The sequence below is a fragment of the Arvicanthis niloticus genome, chromosome 10, assembly GCF_011762505.2.
Source record: "Arvicanthis niloticus isolate mArvNil1 chromosome 10, mArvNil1.pat.X, whole genome shotgun sequence".
NCBI lineage: Eukaryota > Metazoa > Chordata > Mammalia > Rodentia > Muridae > Arvicanthis > Arvicanthis niloticus.
In genome coordinates this window covers 48,924,422-48,947,733 of record NC_047667.1, presented here as the reverse complement: position 1 = coordinate 48,947,733, position 23,312 = coordinate 48,924,422, and the positions used below count along the sequence as shown (strand labels likewise).

Below are 23,312 nucleotides of genomic sequence, written 5' to 3'. Positions count from 1 at the left end.
GCTACTACTGCAATGAAACCTCAGTCTACCAGGGAGCTGCAGTGCCACTGGAGGAGAGTAGATAACCAATGTATTGATGTCTACCAGGGAGATGCAATGCCACTGGAGGAGAGTAGATAACCGATGTATTGGTGTCTACCAGGGAGATGCAATGCCACTGGGGGAGAGTAGGTAACCGATGTATTGGGGTCTGTTTTGCACCTTTCCTTATCTACATAAGTGAGTTACTAGTTCTCGATCAATGCAAACACATAGACTGACATTGGACAGCAGCACTGAATCATAAAATAACCCCCCTGACAATCCAGGAAGTACTTTATACAAGCTTTATACGCCAACATAAAATTTACTCTAAATGTATTCTAAATTATCACAAGAATTTACAGATTGTGGGAATCAGGGACCATAGTTAAAGAAACACTGACTCAAATGTCTTCCTTTGCTTAAGGCTTGGAAGCACATCAGAATTTTGTAAGCCTAGCCTTGGACTAGGCAGCTCCTTAGCATTGAATGACCTAAGGGTGATGCAAGCCACAGGTCTTGCTTCTTTATCTCCTTATTAAATTTCTTGAACTAGTCAATGCTTTTGTAGGTAGTGTTAGCATTTTGTCTAAGCTCTGCCCCACAGTTACCTGGCAACAACTAGGTGTGCCTGACTCACTATAAAAGGGGCTGCTGGCCCCCTTGCTCTCCTCTCTCTTTTTCTTGCATTCTTGTTCTCCCTCTGTCTTCTCACCCCTTCTCCTCTCTCTCCCCATTCCCCTCCCCCCTCCATGTGCTCATTGCTGGTCTCTCTCTCTCTCTCTCTCTCTCTCTTCCTTTTTCTGTCTCTACTTCCCTCTCAACTCCCCTCCTTATGTCATGAATGAACTCTATTCTATACTATACATGTGGCTGGTTCCTTGGGCTGGGGGGAGGAATGCCTCAGCATGAGCCCTCAGATGCACCCTTTTCTCCCATACCTGACTACATGCCCACCAACCATATTTCTTCTCCCCTTATGTTTGTATAAAACACAACAGGTAGAAGGAAGGATTAAAGAACCCAAAAGCAGGGTATATACAGTATCAGGAAATACTAGTTATTGGCGGTGAATTGTCTAGAATATATTAATACATGACTAGTAAACAACACAGTTATATGTGAACCAAAGCTTGGAGACATGAGGCACAGGGAGCATCCTACAGCAGCATGCACTGAAGCACCTACTGCTATTGGAGCTCCACAGAAGAAAGAACATGGCCCCCACTCAGGCTGCATCAGATCTTGCTGGTACTTCAGAGTAAACAAAGTGTGAAAGTGTGAGAAGAAACCTCTGAGGACACAGCGGGAGAACTCAGAACAAGGCAACAACAGGCGCCTATACAGTCCAGCTTTGAGGGCAGCAGAAATATAAGACCTTCCCAGTCTGCATTGAGACTCTTGTGCACCATCCTTTATGTGTGTGTGTGTGAACATCTCTCTCAGAAAAGGTAGATAATTCTCTAATTATGGAATTATGTTTCATGCCTTTTAAGAGCTTGTCCCCAGGTCCTTTCTTTGATCTCTTCTAGGAGCAAGGGGGATGGTAATTATACCAGACTTAATGTTCTCACTCCTTCACTGTGGCTGTAACCCAGTCCATAGTTCTAGAGTTTTCCCACACCCTCCCAGAAACATGAGGCACTTTTAGGTGAATTGTGGCAATGACTTAGCTGCTTTGTACACTTCTGGCTTGACACTGTTCATGTTTGATGTATATTTATATCTGAACCTGGACTTGACTTTCTGTCCTTGCCTCCTAGTGCAATAGCTTACAAGTATACTGTCATAAATATGTTTGTGGATACTAAATTTCTACGTGCCAAGATGAGTTTTAAAATTTTTTTATTTTTCTCCAAGGAAGGGAAAATTAACATATGTCAGGAGTCCCTAAGTATGCAGCCTACCCCGTGATCTGATTGACCTCATCCCGTTCCTGACACATGAGTTACACACTAGACAGTGATTGGTGAACTAAGTGACTTGGGGATTCACACAGCTGGGATCACTACAAACCACGGATCATTTCTTCTTTGCCCTATCCGTCATGAGGATCCCCTTCCTGTGTACTTGGGCCTCAGAAGTTGAGGATGGATTAGCCCACCTGAGCATGCATGGGAAACAGAGCAGCAGCTCTTCCCCAAGAATACAGCTTTGCTCTTCTGCTCATACTTCTGCCTTTCTTCTGTTCTTTCCTGAGTTTCTGGAGTTTGAGTGTGTGTGTGTGTGTGTGTGTGTGTGTGTGTGTGTGTGTGTGTGTGTGTGTTTCATTCCCCTCATCCCCAAAGCAGTAGGTAGGCTAGCCGTCATCATTAGAGTTGTCAAAGGAGAAGCATCCTGGTTCTTGTCCCCCTTTTCCAAGCCTGCTCTTTGTGGAAACAGGCTTGACCCAGTATTGGTGCAGAGCGAACCAGCTCTCTCGGAACAATCCAGCCAATTGTCCTCTAATGTCCAGGGCCGTATCTTAGAAGGCACTTACAGGGGCTCCTCTTCCCCTGTTCATGAGTCTGACTCCCTTGGAGAAGGGCTCTTAAATACCTTGCCAGGGACAAAGGATGTGGGGCTCACTCAACTCTGCCTTTCCCTCTCAGAAGACATCTCTTCAAATTATGTTAGTATCAGCAGACCAAAAAGCAGACAGTTAAGCACAAAATGGGTAGATTGCAGCCACAAAGCACTTAGAAAGACTTGGTTAGTTTGGATGCCCGCCCCAGCCCTCCCTTTTCTCCTTAGTGTTGCCCCCACCCCCTTTTTAATGTCTCTATGCTAAAATGATAGAGGAGAGGGGGAAAGGAAGCTTTGATGTTTGTTTGCAGCTTGCTGACAAATGATGGAGGAAAATTTCAAACCATTCATCTACTGAGCTCTGGGAATCGTCAGAAGATTTTATTTGTACTATGCCTTCCTGACCCACATTTTCTCAGAGATGTAAAAGAAAAAAAAATGGGCTGGATTTGTAAACAGAGCACTTTTATTAAGCTGTGCTTTTACAAATGTATGGTGCACTCAGCCAAAATAACACTTTTATTTAATACAAGGACCCCAAGGACTGTGTATGAAGAATGTTGTATGGTTACTATGCACTCTGAGCTGCTACGGAGTAAGCATAATTTCAGCTCTTGTGGCCTCTATTACATTCACATGTGATTTAACATGCAGCCACAATAGTCAACATTGAAGTATACTTGTCTTTGAGTTGTAACGCCAGGAATCTGAATCATGTCGGGTACTTTTTCTAGTAAGACCATCACTGTTCCAAACTTAAAAGTTTTTCTTTTAAAAAAAAAAATGTAAATTGCCTTGCCTTAGAACACAGAAAAAAAATGAAAAAAAAAAAAAAAAAAACCAGCAAGCATCTGAAACATGCTAATTTAAAGGGCTTGCAGCATATGGAGCCATGATGTCTAAAAAACTACTTTCCTTCCCAGTAACTAAAAACAAACACAAAGCTCTAAGCTTGGTGCTTAAGCTTGGCTTTAGAAAGTTAACTTACAAGGTTCACTGCTGCTATGGATAGCCTGGCGCTTACGGATGTGCAAGGCTGGGCGTTTTCTCCCTTCCTTATTCATAAGTGTTGTCTTTGGTTGTTTCTTCCTTCCTTTCTTTTCTTTTCTTTTCTTTTTTTTTTTTTTTTCTTTTTTTTTTTTTTTTTTTCATAGCTGGGCAAGTGCTAGCCCTCTCCCTCATACCTTGGATTACAAATCTCAAATACAAGAAGCATGCAAAGACTCTGAGTGGAAAGTCTAGGAAATTAAAAACCATGTGAGCATATGGTACGCACACATGTTAGCATTGCATCATGTAAGTCGTTGTTACTTGTGAAGGATTTGCTTTACTGTCTGTTTTTGCTAAAGCACAAAAATAGAAATTGACTAGATATGGCTAGTATATTTTCAGAATGCTTACTTCCTAACTAGAACCTTCTCTAGTTAATTCAAATACAAAAAAAAAAAATTATTAAGGGGATAAATTGCTCTGTGGACAGCTATAAAGGGGAAAAATTATAGAGGCTAGTTTGAATTTCCAGGAAAGGATCCCCACAGTGAAATCTGGAATAAGGCTCCACCAGTTTAAAGGTGGTGTGTCAGATCGGCCTGATGGACTTCTTGGAGGGAGTAGAGAGGGAGACACATTCTGAACCAGGAGCAAGGCACTCCAGCTAGGGTGGGAGGTGACAGGAGCCGCCGACTTTCTTTGTCTTACCAATGTTGATACACTATGTGTAGTTCTAGTCTAGACTCCAAGTAAGTACAGGTGTGGCCCCAGTGGCCCCAAACCCGATAGCCCAGACACTGCAGCGTTTCCTAGGAGACCCATTCATTTTCCATGGATAGTTTCTTCAGCATCAGAGAATAAATCTAAAGAAGTACATTTAGCAACCCCCTGGTTGACAGATGTTTCTTACCAGTCAAAGTGTAGTTCTGATTAAAACAAGGAATTAAAGTCCATATAAAAAGACAGGCAGTTTATATTATGCACTTCATACTTGTACATCTCTATAATTGCAACTTCTTCAATAGCAATAAACACTAGGTTCTGGTTTTCAACAGCATGTGAAAGCAGCATTTTGGTATTCTCAATATTTTTATAGCCTCCTTTTCTTCCTTTGGTACTTTGAGTGTTTTATAAGTCGGTCATTACTTCTGAGTCCTTACTCTGAGCTAAGCACTGAGCCAGCCCTGAGGGGACTGCTCCTGTGTTTAACCGGCAAGTGTTTGCTGGATATCTGCTACATCACCAACAATAATGAAGTGTTCTCTCTCTCTCTCTCTCTCTCTCTCTCTCTCTCTCTCTCTCTCTCTCTCTCTCTCTCTGAACACACAAATGGCACAGCAGCAAAGCTAGAGAAATAGAGAAGGACAGATGGCAGTGACAGCAGGCTTCGCTCCTCCCTACATGAGTCGATGTCATAGTTAAAAGAAGAATGTGTACACACTTAGACAAAGCATTTGGATACTTAGAACGTAAGAGAGAAGTACAACATAACACACAGTAGAGACCAAGAATGCTAATGCTGCTAAGAGGTCAGACTTAGATACACAAGGAGTCCTGGAAGCAGCTGAGGATGGAAGGCCTGACAGCTGCCTGCTTTCTCCTTCGTCACCAGCATTTCTTGCCTTCATGAGGTCTTAGCAAGTGCATTGAAGTGCCCGATCAGGTAGGCAAGACGTAAGATGGGTAGCTTGAACTTGAGGGTCTGGTGAATAGTCTCTGGAGCTCTGGCAGGGACAGGTGGGCATGTATTTACATAGTCAGAGGTTAGGGCCAGCTTCATAGAGCCATTTCAGTGGAAGGTCTGAAGGGAAGAGTCAAAATTCCTAGAATCTAAAGGGCAGGGGAAGAGTTCTGCTCCCATGACCTAGAGAAATAAGACTGGCAGGCCAGCCAGACTGAGAAGGAAGTGTGCAGAAATCCAGGCGATGTCATGTTCTAGAGGCATTCATAAGAACATCTAAAAGTCAACATCAGAGTGATGAGATGAATATAAAGGATGAATCTTCTCATGACATCAGCTCTGCTAAGGGCAGGGCTTCTCCACTTTTAAACCAATTAATATATTAAACATCAGTGATGGAATCTTTTTCTTGATTGGATTCCAGCCATTAAAAAAGTAAGTCTGTCAGTGAAATGAGGAAAGGACACCTATGATATTGTTAGAAAAACTGTAAGTCAAATCTGAACTCAATGGGATAATGTTTTGTAACACTTTCAAGTCAAATGGAAGCTGAGGGTGACAATTACGGAAATAAATCCCTACTTGGAAAAAATAGTGTTACGGGTGTCCAATTTTTTGACACTGCAAGAGGATGTTGCCATTTACAAGGGTATCAGGCTACATTCCTGGCTATCCTGGGATATATCCAGCCCATGGGCTGCAGGTTGAACATCCTTATATACAAAGACTCAAGAAGATACGATTGGCTATATTGTGCATAGAAAGTGAAAACATTTCATTTGAAGACATTATTGACTACCCTGTAAAGACCATCCTTGGAGATGGTGCAGTGGACTAGGCAAAGAGCTTTGATTCACTGTGACAAGTATAGAATGTCCTTTTCAATATGTGATGGATGGTAGGGAAAGGGTGTGATGAATATGCATGCTTACTCTGTGTTAGTCAATCAAAGCCAGAAGGCTTGGGTTAACACAACTTACCCTGATACCCAGGATAATGTCACTTACATTCTGGCTACAGTGCAACAAAGAAAAAAAAGAAAACTTCACTAGAAAAAAAATATTGATCAACATTATTACATCTTGAGCAGCATGCAAATTGATGTGCCATGGTATCTTATGAGTTTCTAGAATTCTGGAAATTTATTTATTTTGTTAGTTTTGGGATAAAGACTATCTCAACTTGTATAATCTAGGAGCTACTGGCCTGTTTTTGGACCAAGTGCTTGGTGGGACGACTACCTTGTTTTTGGCTGACACAATACTACCACCTCTTCAGTCCCCACTTACTACTGGTGTTTGGTAAGGCCCTGTCGTTGGAATGTCCCACTCATCACCAGTGAAAGGTACAATACTTAGAGAGGACAGATACATATCAGTCTCCCAAGAGGAGAAGGCAAAGGTAAGGATGGTGACAGACACACAGGGACAGTTGCTATGTGAGTCTGAGAAAGAGATAGATGTACTAGAAACTTCTATATCAACGAAGCACTGCTCTTCTCAGCAGCTTGAGATATTCCCCATAAGTCTTGTTCAGACAGCCATATTGTTGAGATTTCGTGGGCTCAGCATACCCTGTGCCTAGAAGACTCTCTGGTCCGTTTGTTCTCACATCTTTTGGGCTCTTCCTGGATGTTCCCTGAGCCTCGGATGTGGAAATGCTACTGTAGATGTACCAACTGAACCTGGGTACCCATAACCACTTATTTTCTGCACTTTAGTCAGTTGTGGATCTCTGTGGTAGCTTCCATATGCTGCAAAAAGAGAAGCTTCTTTGATCAGGGGTGAAAGCTACACTTATATGAGAATATAAAGTTATTTAGAATTCAGTTAGAATTCATTGATTTAGGAAAATGGCACTAGTACATTTTCACCTAGGATCTATCAGGAAACTGGCATTTTTTTAAAGAGCAGAGTCCTCGGGGTCCTTTCATTTTTGCATTTTTATCAAGTTTATTTGGATTGTCATGTGTGGAAGTCATGAGACTTGGGTGAATCAAACTAGGTATATTGATCTAGGTTGGTTAAAACTTCATGTAATAAATTATATATGCCTAGAATAATGTAAAGCCAGTTAAAAATCAGTCTTTGAAGTACCACAAATAAGTGTGAATATCACACCTGAAGAAATGCATTTTAACATAATGGTGTAAGTAGATTAACCAGGTTGAAACTTTATTTGTGACGTATCACCAAGAATCAAGTGTTGACTCAGCAGCATCTGAACACACAGCGATGTGACAGCTACTGAGCACAAACACAAACTAAGTCCTTGTCCTCAAGGGGCGTCACTATACCTACAGAGACAAGATGAACACCAAAAATACTGATAGTCTAGATAGTCCATGACCACTGTGGGAAATGAGAGCGCTAAAGAAAGAAGCATGTTCTGTCATCAGAATTGGCTTTATGAGGAAGGTGGTATTTGGCGAGCTCTTCAGTGCCTCAAGCACCCGTTTCTTTTCAGAAAAGGAGGCATCACTAGCAAATCAAAGCAATGCAGACATGAACAAGGAAATAAACACAGCCTGTCAACCTAAACTTAGTTATAGATTTAGTGGTCAAAAGCCGTGCCAGCCAGGCATCTGCGCTGAGTCTTGATTACTTACCTTGTGTGACTGAGAAGCCTAGGGATGATTAGGGAGGCATGCTTCTGGGTATATCTGTGAGGGCGTTTTCAGAGAAGGTTTACTAAGAGGAAGTGGGAGACCCACCCTGGAGATAGCCTGGATGTCAGAATGAAACAAAGAGAGAAGAAAGAGGAGATCTAGTAGCAGCATGCTTTCTGGCTGTCCCACTGTGAACTTTTGCACTGTGTACTCTCTACCACGATGTACTGATACCTCTGAAACCACGGACCCACCTAAGACTTCTCTTTGAATTATTTTTGGTCAGGCATTTTTGTCAAAGCAACCAGAAGCTAAAACCATACCTTACACCAGTTTTAAAGATAGATTTTTATTTAATTCTTAAATATACGTGACTGTCAAAAAATAAGCACTTACTTACCTTTGTTAACTAACATTTTAAAATCAATTTGACGCTATTATATTATATATGTGAATGTGTTGTGTTCAGTTTTTTTTTTTTTCGAAGCACTGGACAGGAGTGAGAAAGAGATCACAGTCTCCAGTCAATCTCCAGGAAGAGTTTTATTGCCTTATGAGTAAGAAAATCAAACTAAAGCCATTCAAATAGTTTCCAAGTCATGAAGCTTGGTTTGTATAAATGGCTAGGTAAATGCACAGTTCCTCATACTCTGCATAATAGGAACTATTCTTCCACACACAGTCCTCTGCCTGTACCCACTGTATCCCCCTCTAGCAACCAACCAAATGGTGCTTTGCTAGCTAGGGGCCACAACGGGGCACTTAGCAAGCCCACTGATTCCAAGCTCAGGGATTAGGTAGTATGGCCACCCTATAATCTCCACCTCTCTTCATTGTAGTCCCTCTGGGACCACTCACCCTCACTTACTTGCACCTCAGGCCACTCTCTCACAAGAGATAATCTACTTTGGGCCTCTCCTATGTCTTCAAGAGCTTTTGCCCGGTTACTGGGATAGAACACTAGGTCTCCTATGCTCTCTTTCACTTTGAACAAATCATCTCCCTCATCCTGGATACTTCATACAAATAATGCTAGTGACCCTCCTGTGCTAAGAAAATAAAATAAAAAGTACTGTTAAGTATGAAAAAAGAATGATGTCACCAATGTGAAACAGTCCCAGAAGCTTTTGAACCAACATTCGAGAAGCTTCTTTAAGAGTTGGCATTAAAATAAATCTCTAAAATTTTTATATATGCTTCTACCTCAAAATGCCCAATAATGACATTTAAATTTATCAAGTTTTAAGTGCCTTTTATAGCAAAAGTATTCTTTATTTTGCTTTGTACAGGAAGCACATTTGAATAATATAAAGGTTGGATATTCTGAATTCTAAATGAGCCTTACACTAATTTTTAATATAATGTGTTTATAAAATCTCATATAGGATATACTTGCTTGAAATGAATGGAATAAGTAAAAGCTTCTGTAGCCACTGAAACAGGAGAGAAGAGGAGGTGACAGACAGCTATAAACTAATGAACTTCACAGAATAGGACTTGATGTGAATGGTAAATACCATGACTACGGTAGAAAGGAGTTGAAAGGGGAACTGAGGCTGTGTAATCTTGGTGGTGGTGGACTTGATAGCATTGGAATTTGTTGTTGCCTGTGGTCATTAACACGGGATCTCGTTACATCATCCCAGGTTTTGTGGAACTCACAGTGTAGATCTGGTTAATCCCAAATTCTCACTGATACTCCAGCCTCTGCTTCCCAAATGGTGGGATTGCAGATTTTTCTTTAAGAAATTTCTTAAAGAAAGTCAAGCAATCTTTTGATAAATTAGGATGTGGCCAAATTCTAGGTGTTTAACAGTGTCACATCAGTTCAGTGGATGTCCTCCTATAAATAAAGGAAAGCTATTGAAAACTTGGAAGAACTAAATCCTTACCCTGGAGACAATAAAGAAACTAAAGGACAGAGAGAGACAGAGTGTTTCTGAGATGCCAAAGACCTGGGACAGCATGGAAATGGACAAATGAAACAGTAAGAGATGTTTTGAGTTGTGCAATGTGGGAGCCGAGAGAAGAGGGCACACCAGAAAGGTGCTGAGCTTGAGTGGATGGGAGTCAGGAAGGGCAGGGTGAGTGCACGGGGCTCAGAGCTGTTAAAAGAAACTTCATGTGAGCCACATGTCATTTGTATTTGTCTAGCAGCCACCTTCAAAGGAAAAGAAGCAGGAGACAGTATGTTTAATAATACCCTGACATATTCGTATCATTTCAGCTTAATACAAAGATATTGAGGAGATTATACAATTTTCATTTGTTAAAAGTACTAATGAGATGGTTGATTAAAATTATTACTGGTAGGCTGGAGATATGGCTCATTAGGCAAGAGCACTGGCTGCTCTTCCAGAGGACCGAGGTTTAGTTCCCAGTACCAGCAGGGTGGCTTACAACTGTTTATAAACTATAGTTCCACGGGATCTGATGGTCTTGGCTGGCCTCCATGGTATGCATGTGATGGACAGACATACATGAAGCCACAACACCCATACACATAAAAACTTTTAAAATAAATAAGCATGTAAGTAATTATTATTCTTATTACTTTATATCAAATCTTTGGAATCAGGTGTCGGCCTTGCATTTACACATATTGCAATTTTACTAGCTACGTTTCCAGTGGTTTCATGGTGGCCTGTAGTTGGTGGCTATCATGTTGGATAGTGGGTTATCAGAACTGACAGGTTGCATACCAAGTTTCTTAATTAAGATGGTGCTAGCTGTCTCTACATTTTAGAAATTAGAGTTCTACATATTTCTCCCTCCCCCAGCCTTTTGTTTAAGCTATTTGAGATTCAAGATTCTTGCTGTTGTTGTTTTTGAACCACAGCCCCGGAACCACCAAGATTTTTCAGACATACTCATGACCTATCGTTTCATGACTTGGTATTACTGCCCTATTTAGTTCTGTTTAACCTACAATTTAATTACCCAAGCCAGTCAGAAGAAACTGTCTTCTTTGTCAGTCTTAAACTGTGTGATTACGAAATAATCTATTACCATGTCCTCAAAACCCTTAAATAAATATGCCGTTTAATTCTCCTTCTTCAGGAGTGAAGCCTGTACTCTTTTCCCCTTCCCAGTCTGCATCTGAATGTTTTCCCCCAGAGTTTAAAAGCTGATGTAAACTCACAGGATTGTCAGTCTTCCCTATATGCTGAAGAATGCAGTACAAAGGGGGGCCTGCCTCTATAGAACACAAGCCAAGGACATTGTGTTCCATCTTTACAATGAAATGCAGATTTCCTATTAAAAAGGCCAATCCATCATTTCAAAAGGTTGAATAGGATGGTGCATAAAAAAAATAAAAAAATAAAAAAATAAAACCCCAGCTGCTTAAATTTAGGGCATTGAAAACCATCCAATTTAAAAAAAAAAAAATGTTCTCTGGGTCTCAAGCATTTTCATTTGATTATGTATTGGAGAGGGTTTTATTCAATCTAGTCTGGCCTCTTAGAATTCTGCCCTAAAATAGTTTGACAAATGTTTTAACGAAGTTGGACTCTGCCCTGATACCTCATTTACTTGAGTTATATATTTTGCTATTTAGCATATCCATGCATTTATGAATAAATTATTAATTTCACACAGGAAATAGTGGAATGGGCTCACAGTGCTCTGCCCATGCACGCTTTTTTCCTAAGCCGCCTCTACTCCCACTGAGCTCGTGTTATCTTTTTTCAATGCTTTGAAGGCTTTGTTTGCCAGGTCAGCCATTTTGTTTTCCAGCCCCTTCCTCCAACTTTTTGCAGTGGTTCTCTTTTCAAGCTCTTAGTTTTGTGGTTAAGTACAGAGTCTTTTTTTTTTTGGGGGGGGGGGGGAACGGCGTGTTACTCTGATGTACTCTGCTCACTTTTTTTAGGTGCAGAAAATAGCAAGACCAGTGACATCCCTGCAATCCAACACTACACACGCTGTGTGCTCCTGAGCCATGAGCTTTCAAGCAGCCCATATGCTGTAGGAGCAGCCAAGCCCCTGGCAAACATGGGTGTGTGGGGCACGGTTCCCATAGGCAACGATAGATGTGTGTGAGAATTAGAGCTACGAGTACCCTCCACTGCGCTGAGAGATGTCTAGTTCTTCCTCATATAGGGGATTACTGTCTAACAAAAGCCATGCTAATGCGACCTGCTCATAGGTTTTTACTGCGCTTCCTGAACTGAGTATTTGCCTCTTGCCTGTTATATAAGTTAATCTCAGCATTTATACATTGTCCCTGGGCCAGTCTTTAAAAGTGGTCGTGGTAACTCTTTGGCATCGTTTTACCAGTGTGTTTGGTTATACTCTCAACCCTTACCTTTCCAATATTCATATTCTTTATAAAGAATTGTCTGTTTTAAAAGAGAAGTTATGCTAATTAATATCAATCTAATCTTAACAGTTTTTTCTTCTCCAGCGAGCTGGAGCTTTTAAGAGCTGTGTAGAAGGACCCTTTTGTGGACCTATACTTTATCTTAGACCCAAGTGAAGGAAAAGTTTTCTGTGCTTTATCTCAGTTTATGGGGTATTTCATACCAGGGTCCTTGTGCTTCCACACACTCCCCTGCCAATGCTGGCTATCAAAACTGCTTAGGCTGCAAATAAAATGTGAAATGAAATCCATCTGGCATTTCTCATTGAATTAGGACCAGAACATTTTTGTTAAATATTAACAGATGGCTAAATTCTTAATATCAAACTAACATTTCAAAACATCTAAGGGGACCCACATGAGGGGGCAAGGAGAGAGGAGCATGTGTTTTTTCCATCTGAGTCTTTCCCGTACACTCCCCTCCCCCACCCCATGTGCTGAGAAGCCCTGGACTCTCCTGTCTCAGATAACTTGTCTTCCTCAGGAGGTGGTGTAAAAGTAGTGTTTGACAGTATCAAGGTAATGTAATCAAATGTTATTAAGTGATAGCTGTTGCAGACGATGTGTTGCCATTGGTGTGATGTTCTATTAACACCCCCTCTCTCACCTCTGTATACCAGGAGAAAGAGAAGAAATACATGCTTCCACTGGACAACCTGAAAGTCCGGGATGTGGAGAAGGGCTTCATGTCCAGCAAACATGTCTTTGCACTCTTCAACACAGAACAAAGGTAAGAGTGCAGCAACTTTTATGTTAAGAGTTTTTCTCTCACATTTTTAAATTCTTTTTTCTAGTCAGGATATCAGGTACCTCAGGCTAGGCTGGAATTCATTCTATAGCCAAGGCTGGCCTTGAACTCTTCAATCTGTCTGCCTCAACCTCCTGAGTGTTGGGATTACAGGCAAGTGCCACGACACTGGCTTTCCTTAGACTTCGTTTTGTATTTTTAACATCCACCATAGGTTAAGGCTTCAAAAGACCAAAACACAAGTCAGGAAAATCTTCAAATCCTGGTTTCCCAGCAGGCACTAGAATCTTGCCAAATCTTTTCTTAAAAGTACATTTTACTCCCTATGGTCCTCCATACCAGGATTTACTGTTCACAAACTTATAAATCTTCTCTTTTGCTTGTTCGTTCCTTCCTTCCTTTCTCTTTCTTTCTTCCTTTCTTTCTTTCTTTCTTTTTTCTTTTTTTTTTTTTTTTTTGACTGAGGAGTGGGGAATTGAACCAATTGCACAGAAGGTTAAAAAAATAGAGTCTGTGGGTGACCATTTTGTAAGTTAGAAAGCACTGTCTCCATGTTTTTTTGACTTTCTTAAGATCACTTAGGGCAGACCTGGACCCAGAGGTAGCAGCTGCATTTGGGACTTTGACCTCCTCCCCCTTCCTTCCATATTCCTCATGAGGATTTTGTAATCTCTCCCTTCATTGCTGCTGAAGAGCATCAAGTTTTGATTTAAGTGCCTACCACAGACCATCACCAGGAGCTGTGATGTTCACTAAGCCTAATCAGTGGGATTGAACAAATGACACATGGAATTGCGCTATAGTCAGACAAAAATAATGAAGGGAGGGGGTGTCTTTATTTTTCTTCAATTGGAAATGTTACAGGAAAAAAATCTAATTTGTAAATTAACAAGAAGTGAGTCATCTGGTGGCAGGGTCTAATTTTAACCCGTGTTTCCAGGCTACATTATATCTTGATTTAGCAATGAATGAAGTAACTTGATTGGGTTCAGTGAGAAGCCCAGGGTCAATCAGACAGTTAATCAAAACAGCAAAAGGAGACTTCTTCCTACATTCCCAGTCAGTTGCTCAGAGTGACTCAGAATACAAAAATACTTGGAAAAACCACAAGAACAAACCATTTAAAGAATCAAGGGGAAAGAAAATGAAATACCACTCTACAATAAAATATTAAAATGGAATTTCCCCCACTGTAGAGGACATGGTGTTATTTGAAAGTCCCTGTGCAGAAGAAAACAAAACAAAGCAAAACAACAACCAAATCCAAACAGACAAACACCACTGAAAATGATAACGAATAAAAAGACTTGTCAGAACAGTCACGATCCTCTGGAGCCGAGCTCAGTGCAGTCCTAGGTTCTTCTTGGGTCCTAGAGAATCTGAAGAACCCAAGAGTGTGCTCTGTGGGAATTCCGTCATACCGGAAGTCCAACAAATGGTACCGCTCCGCCCACCCGGAAGGTTCAGTTGTTATTAAAGGCTTTGGAACAGAAAAAACTACAACATAGGTATTAGAAAGTACAAGAATCAGCAAAGTAAGAATATTCTAGGTTTTAGAAAACCTGGATCTTCTATCTTCTGGAATCCTTGAATTCTAAAAAGACTGTGAGTTCTGTCGCTTCCCCCAGAGACCTCTGCCAGGACACAGACACCCCCAAACTCTTTATTTGCCATCGTCTTTTTTTCTTGAAATCTTGAGCCCTTTGAATGGATTTTGTGCTGTCTGAGTCTTCCAGGACAGTGTCAATCGTAAGCAGGTATCCCTATTCTGTTTCTGATTTTGAGGAGAATTATTTAAAAGGTTATAGAAAAACTTTCGATATCCTTTGAGGAACAAAACATTCTTCATGTTCCCCGTTACAGGGGATTTGGTGTATGCTTTCAAATCAAGGCAGACGGATCAATTTTATCAATATCTCCATCTAGAAGACTATTTGATTTTTTTTCCCTCTACAATCTGCTTGTGTGGTGAGACACGCTGTTAGGTTTTCTAATGATGAGCCATCCTTGATCTCCTACAGTCAAGGTGAAGCATATGTACCATGTATTCTTGGCTTAAAATTACTAGTGTTTTATTGAAGCTTTTGTAATTATGTTCACAAGGAAGACTGAGCAAGAAATATTCTTTGTGTATCACCCCTAGGCACAGGCAGCTTTGGATATCAAGGTTCTTAGCCTCATACAATCATGTGCCATTAAACTGTAATTGTTATTTGTATCAATTTTGTTTAAAACTGGGATTAACCTGTAATTGGATGTTTGATGGAAGTCACTGCTAAAATCATCTGTATTTTACATCACAAGGATTTTAGCCTGGAAGGTGTTTTTCTTTAAAAAAAAATTTATATATATATATATATATAAAGTCTTAGAGAATTTCATGTAAGTGTTTGGCTGCCCCTATTCAAGTGGGTATGGGGCCGTCTGCTGGAGCATAGTCAACCTACCAGAGGCCACACTTACAAAAACACCTTGTTGTTCTTCCCCCAGAAGCCATCAACTGTCAATAGCTCCTCAGCTGGGATGGGGGCTAAGGAACTACCACCACCAAAAGGTGTTTTTGGCAAGTGGATGTTTAATTCTGACTTAATCTATTTAATTATTGTACATTATAGAGATATTCTATATTTTATTTGGATCAGTTTAGGTAAATTATACCTTTTCTAGCAAATTCGTCAATCTAGTTATTTTAAAATAAATCAGCCCCAAATATCTTACTGTTTTCTTATTTTTAACATCTCTGGTGTATCTGAGATTTGGCATCTTTTATCTCTAATATTAAGCCTCACTTCTTTTCACTTGCTGATCACACTTGTCAGAGTTTTGAGTTATTTTCAAAGGAACAGCTCATGATGTTCTTATTTTTTATTGTGTATATTTTATCTACTTCAATAGTCTCCTTTTCATTTCCTGTCATATATCTTCTTGGTGTTTATGTTGTCAGCTCTCATTTGTATGTACAGTTCATCACCTTGTGCCCTTATTGTCTTCGGCTGCTTGCCACAAATATTGGTTATAATAATTTCACCAGTCTTTGGTTCTGTTGCTAAGTCTCCTTTATGTTTTTCCCTTCCCTTTGAGTTACTCCGAAATGTGTTTCACGTTTTATAACACATAGAGTTTTATTGTCTTGTTGTTGTTTACTTCTAACTTAATTGTATTGTGGTCAGAAAATGTGGTCTGGCACATTCTGAATTTTCTTTAGTATGCCATGCATGTTTGAGAGCATGTCTTTACACGTTAGAAGTGGAGGTCTCTGGGTCACGCTTGTTGATTGCATTATCTGGTCTCTGTTGCTACTATCTTGTTTTCATCTTGACTAATTCAAACACTCAACAAGTGCATTAGGCAGCCACTGTGTATCCTGTTCCTCTAAGCTTTAAAATATAACTGTGAATGAAACTGACAGAGAAGCTTGAAGGTAGAATAATTCCAGATAGAGACTTGACCAGGGAAACAGTTGAAAAGTTAAACCGGGCAGTGGTGGTGCACACCTTTAATCCCAGCACTTGGGAGGCAGAGGCAGAGGCAGGCAGATTTCTGAGTTCGAGGCCAACCTGGTCTACAGAGTGAATTCCAGGACAGCCAGGGCTACATAGAAGAACCCTGTCTCAAAAAACCAAAAAAAAAAAAAAAAAAAAAAAAAAAAAAAAAAGAAAGAAAGAAAGAAAGAAAGAAAAGTTATAAACTAAACAACTACCTACACTTTCCCCTCTTTGTTATGAGTTTGAATAGTTTAACAAGTCTTTCAAATGTCGTTTTATGTGTTTTGAGGATAACCCATGCTTTTATGCATTAAAACTTAAAACTCCTCGTGTGAGAGTGGTTGCTCAGTGGGTAAGAGTACCTATGGCTTTTATAGCCAACATCCATGTCAGGTGGCTCACAACTGCCTGTAACTCTGGCTCTGGCAGATCTGGCACCTTATTCTAGCCTTCATGGACACTGCAGTCATGTGTACAAATTCACACAGAGATACACATATGCACATTCACATAGTTAAAATAAAAACAAGATCGTGACAAACACACTTAGAATGCCTAGTGATTTTAAGGAACGGTTTTGTAATAGTTTTTATTTCTCATAATGGTTTTTATTTCTCATTTATTTCTTAGGATTTGCTTTGTCTGATGTCAATATAGTATATCTTCTGGTTAGTTCTTTCTCAATGTGCCTTTCACTTCTTTTTAGCAGCATATATCTGGATTTCTTTATTTTAAATGTATATAAAAATCATTAGGGGGAGCCTTAGTAATGTTAGCCCATTTATATTTTGTAACCATCACTGAGTTATTCGAATTTAATTTGAATGTCATTTTTAGTCTTCACTGTGCCTTGCTATATAGCGCCCCCCCCCCCCCACTCCCTGACCTCTTGGTTTACTTTTCCTAAGTCTGGTAGTTACACCCTGTGTTTATTCCCTCTTACATTCTTCATACTCTGATATCCTATTCATCTTTAAAGTTTAAGTTAGTCTTTTTATCCTCTTTCTAAAATATCCTGAGACGTTTTGATTCCAATACAACTCTTCTGATTTCTACATTGTTGGGCGAGGATTTGAATTCCACCTTGATTTCCCTACTACTTTAGTCAATAAAACATACCACAAACGTAAATGTGACAAGTGCTTAGATTTACTGGTGTAATTACCAAGCTACTTGTTCGCCTTTATTTTTCTGCATTAAACCTATGTTTTGTTTTCATTGTTCTTCACATGGAAGTACAACCTGAAGAAATCCTGTCTGTAGTTGCTTCTTAGTTAAAATCCTCAGATTGCTATTCTTTTCAGAGTGACTTTTAAGCACTGACTTTGTCAGGTGTTTATACCTATACTGGTGTTCTAAGTGAAATAGAGGTTGTGATTATGTTTTGATGACATTTGCATAGAACCATTGAGTGTACTATAGATTCATTTCCCACTGGTAAGTTAAAAAAAAAAAAAAACAGGAAGAAAAATGTAGTCTAGTTAAGAGACCATTTAGTACATGAAACCAATGGACTGAAATGTTTCTAGTCACATTTAACAAGAGTAAATGACAGTATGCACTCTACTCTGGTGCTTACATGGCAGCGCTGGAACACAGGATGGACTCACAATCAATACCATCAGCATCATTGGCATGGCTCACACCCTGAAGGGGTACAGAGGAAACAGAAAAAGACCGTCCCAAAGAGGGAGTAGCATGGGTCAAAGCAATTGATGAGAGATGCTGATAGTCCACTGCCCACGTTTTCTGGATAGGAAGAAGCTAAACTCAAAGGAAAGGGAGCAATGTGAGGAGATGTGAACATTCCTCGTTTGTTTCTGTAGGGTTTGTGATTGACTTGGGCCTACCTTATAAGCATCTGGGTTTTGATACTCCAGACAAAGCAGAAGCCATGTATTTATTGAAGTCATCTTCATAGACAACTCTTATCAAACACTCTTTGGTCATCTTTTCCCACTTGTAATGATGTTGTGCTGCCAAGCTTGCTTTTTTCTGAAGCAAGACCTCACCACAACGGGAGTGTTCTTTTTTCTTGTCTTTAGATGAATAACTTGGCTAATTTGGAGGAAGGTCTTCTAAGCCCCTCTCTTGTTTTCTATTTTTTTTTTCATCCCTGTTTTCCATGACAGCAGACCACAGAAGGCTTGGGGTTTAGTAGTCCCCTTGGAATGTCAAAGTTAGCAACAGGACAGATGTACTAAAATATTGTGACTTACTAGAGTTTCCTGCGGTTTAGGGATAAGCTTGTTTGTCCTCTTTTCTTCCTCATTAGGTTAAAGATCTAAAATCCATATTAAGATGCTCTGTGATAAGGGAACCACACCCCCAAGTCCAATATCTCCTTGCTTCTGACACTGTAGTTTAAATGTGGGAATGAATTGGAATCCCATCGATGCCTTAACCAGACTTGTCCATGAAGGAAAACAGTGAAAGGTTTTTATCTTCTTGTACAAGCTCTGCAGTTTTCTCTCAGCTCTTACACATTTCCATGGAATGCTTTTAGTCTCAGTTTTAAAGCCCTGTGTGGAGCTGACCCACCTTCCTGCTACAGAGTTCCTGAAAAACCGCTTTAGCCTTTGCTGTTTGTGTTGTGGCGTGATTGCTAGGAGCTCATTCACTTGCTATTTCAGCTTTCCACTGTAAAGTTTAAAACTGTTTCTCTGTGGTCCCACACCATCAGGTGTGTGGGAATTGATACCTTTAACATCCCTTTTTTAAAAGCCTCCAGTGTCCTAGTGAATTAATATGATCTTTATGAGTCTGCTGAGCAGATTTTAGAGCCATTCTAAACGGGGCTCCAGTGCTAAGAGTTTTATAAATGGAAGGATTTGTTTCTGGTCGCAGTGACTTCAGTGCTTGAGGAGAGCAAAATTCACACCCAGGCTGGTTTAATCTACCTAAGCTACAGGTAAGAATATGCAGTTCCCAGCCATCCTGTGGCTCTTTCAAACATGGCATCTCAAATACCTGGGGTCTAGATCCACCCTGTGTCTCATAGGATTTTGGTCTCTCATTGACTGTCTCAGCATGTATTACAAGTTAAATCTGAGTTAGAGGATTCCTGAACTTCATTGTGGCATACTCTAAACCGTGCATTGGAATGTCCCCCCAGGTTTTATTCCACTTGATTTTGCTAGGAATGCCACGCTTCCTCTCAGGGGGAAGTGTGTCTGCATAATGGCCTCACTGTGCTGGTCTTTGCCCTCTCCAGACAGGCCTTCAGCTTGAAGGTCACGCTAAGGCCCATTTGGTCCCAGGTATGTCAGCTTTGGTAGCCAGATGAGATCCATTTCTGTCTAAGGGGTTGGTAGGGCAGCCACGGGGTATTTTCTGAACACGCCTTGGGGTTGTCAAGTTTTGTTTTCTTTTAAAATAAGGCATTCTTTCTTTGACACTGCTTTGTAGCTTGAGTTCAGGATATGGTTTGTTAATAACACCAAATAGTTCCATTCGATTCCCCCTGCCCCCCCCACCCAGCTTTTCCTATAGAAAGCCATTTTTTAGGACGTCTTACTGTTCCACCTTGTCCCCAGCTTGTCGCTGACACTCAATAAATGTCAAAGAATGTTGTCCTGTGGTTAACCGCATACTCTTTAGGTGTTCTGAATAGAATAGGTCTTTATTCTCATTGTTGGATGGTATATTTTTCCACTTGTTAGTTGAAAATGATGTCGGGGTCAGGTTTACCCCATTTTATACCTTTTTGGCTGTGTTTCTGTATTAAGCATGCTTCGGGTTTAAGTTGCTTGTGAAAATGCTAAATTAAACAAATATGCTGGGCAAAAAATGATACCCAATGCCATCCCTAAAAGATTGTGTTCCACGTGGACATGGAAAATATATTAGAATATATGTTAGAATCATATATATATATATATATATATATATATATATATATATGTATGTATATATACATATATATATATATATATGTATATATATAGTCAAACATGATACCATTTGACCTCTGATGTTTCCTCCAGGAGAGAACACTAGTACACACAGTGGTAGTAGTCAGGTGTCAGATGTATCCCTATAAGATATGTTTAAAATCTGGGGAGTCTGAGTAGATATTTTAGCATATGGCACTTCTTTCTGATTTTAAGACAAATGACACAATAAAGTAATTAAAATATTGTTATAGATTTTGTAACTGCCTTCACCTCTAAGCTACTCTCTATAGAAAGGCTGACTGTCTTATTGATTTGATCCTAGGGCTTAGAGCAATCCCTGGTCATTTGGGTGATCAATAGCATGAAGGAATTAATGGATGGGTGCTGTACAGTCCTCTCCTCTTATATGGAGAAGACACAAATGTTGCTACTTGCTAATAAAGAATTCTGTAGGTCAAAAAGCCAGAACTCTAAAAGCCCAAACCTTAGACCCTAGTACACTGAAAATAGAAATGTTGCTTTATACTCTGATAGGAAGTATTATACTTTGAAGACAAAGGTAAATAGTTCTTTTAAACAAAAAATTGGGGCATTTTCAGTTACATGCCATAGAACTGATGTTCGAACCCAAACAAAATCCTAAGATAGTGCCTTAAAAAAAATCCTCACAGTATAGAAGATGTATTATATAAGTTGTCTCAATCCTATTCTTATCACTCTACTTTATTAATCAAAACCGATCTATAAATATTAACATCTAGATGATGAAATATAAAAATTCCTCATTTAAATCTAACCCAGTAGCAAACCTAAGGTTTTCTCTTCTCAAACCCACCACCCTGCGCCTTCCCCTGGGCAGTGCCAGGGATTGAATCTAGAGCCCTGTACACATTAGGCAAGTGCTCTACCACTGAGATACCCTTCCAGCCCTGACGTTTTCTTTTGTCTTTAGAATTTTTAAAGTTTTAGAAGATACCCAAAAGACGGACTTTTCCTTCTCTGACCCTAAACTTTCCCTTCTGCTTTCTGCTGTGACAGTTGAGGCATGAGGCAGAGGGTTTTGCAAACTGTCAGGCTGTGGATGTTGTGAGTGGTCACAATTTCACTGTCAACCTAGAAAGATGAATTCGATGTTTTCTCTTGGTGGGAGTTAGTAACAGTATGAGTGGGAGTTTATAATGGTATAAGCCATCATCCCTTCAAGCCATCAATTCACCCCCACACTCAACACAACTGAGAGCACATGAACTCTGGTCCTGTGCTTTATCATAGTTTCCCAGGTTTTGTTACCACAAAAAGTCCCTTTATGAGTGTGTCTCCGGTTGTGATACTGCATCATTAGGAATTCTAGGTACAGCAGAGGTGGGAGGAAGAGGTTTCAAAGGGGAGCCACCAGAGAGATGAGAGAACCAAAATTAACTGTTCACTTGATATATTCGGTTTACCAACTACCCTAACACAAAAATCAGATAGGATCTGCTGTTATTTTTATGAACCAAGCTGGTGGCAACTGATTTCACAGCTAAGATGAATCCTCACATAAAGTTCCATAATTGCTTGAGTGTGAAATGCCCCTGGCTTGAAGCAATCAATTTAAATTCTTCTCTTATTGGTTTTTAAATTAAAGCCTGAAATAAAATGGGAATATGATCTTCCACTTGGTAACCGTTTCTGCCTTTACTGGGGGGTGGGGAGGATAGTAAGTTTGCACTTTAAGGCTTTTCAAAATGTCATCAGAATGCTTTGGAAGGGTTCTTTGTGCCCGAGACACCTGTGAGTAGTCTGTACCTATTTTTCTAGGGAACTAAGCATTATTTTCCTCTATAGGCACTCTTGTTTCAAACAAAAGAATTGATAGAATCAAATCAGCAACTTAGAATCAGTCTATTTCTCCCAAGGACTTAGAATGGACTTGTTCCTTAAGCTGCTGGAGCCCCAGTGGGGTTTAGGTTGGTGTCTGAGGTACTGACTCTCAGAGGGTTTTCTCCCAAGGGTGGGGTAATGGATGAGCCCAACATGGTTGTGGGACGTTCAAGAACAACAACAAATTATGTCCTTCACAGCAAGTTTGCTTTTCTTCTATAGTTTCAGAACACACTGCCCTCTCCCCACCTCAACTCCCACCCCTCTACCCAAACTCTGCCATCTTCTTCAGATCAGCACTGTGACATGGGACTGGAGTGTCTCTACTTAAGCATAAAACAAGCACCAACCAATGTTTATTAATGATAGGAGAACAATCGCTCGTACACACAGTACAGACTAGTATATGTATGGTTCTAAAATACAGCCTTGACATGGACTGATGTCACTGGAAGCTTCCTTTGAGAGAAAGTCCAGAAGGAAATCATCCCACCTTGAAAGAAATCAATACAGAAGGACCAATCTTTAAACAGGTGACTGTTCATAAATAACACTAGATTCCTAATATTTGTTAAAGATTTAGCCATTGCCACTGCTGCCGCCTCCTCCTCCCCCTTCTCCTCTTTTTCTTGAAAACTCATGAGTCATTCTAAAGGAAAAGAAAAGTCGGTGGAGGGGCGTCCAGGTCTGAACTGACTCTCCTGACTTGTCTTGGACTTTTATTTTAAATAATAAGTCTGCATTCTGGTCATTCATGAGAAGGATGGATTTAAAAGAACTTGTGTGCAGGAGTTTCCTTTCAGGCAGCATGGGTTTGTTGCAGCATGGCATCCCCAGACTAAAGCTGAGGAGTCAAGGTGTTTGAGTCAGTGCTCTGGGCAAAATTAATGGTAAGATTCAAAACATTCCCAAGCTGGGTTGAGCCTGAAGGAATTTTCTTTGAACACCCAAGTCCTTTAGTAATCTCAAAGGCCTCCCAACTAAGGGCATATTTTAGTGACAATTGGAATAATTGGGTTTTGAAGATGACCTGCAGAATACTGTCAAACAGTCCGCCTGTCAATGAGAAGGAAATGGTGTCAAACAGTGGAATAAGCACAAAAGGCCCAAGGAGGGTTATTCTTCAAGACTGCTGCCATTTAAATCCAGTGGCAA

General features: G+C 40.2%; 1 protein-coding gene across 5 annotated transcripts in view; it reads left to right on the top strand.

Annotated features, from left to right (window-relative positions):
- The window catches only part of Dnm3 (dynamin 3), a 457,535-nt gene that overhangs the window by 305,833 nt on the left and 128,390 nt on the right, over window positions 1–23,312 (top strand). For all 5 annotated transcript variants that reach the window (XM_076941476.1, XM_034513132.2, XM_034513130.2 and 2 more), the window contains one exon: window positions 12,786–12,895. In XM_076941476.1, coding sequence (XP_076797591.1) covers window positions 12,786–12,895 — 110 coding nt within the window. The remainder of the gene's footprint in view (window positions 1–12,785; window positions 12,896–23,312) is intronic.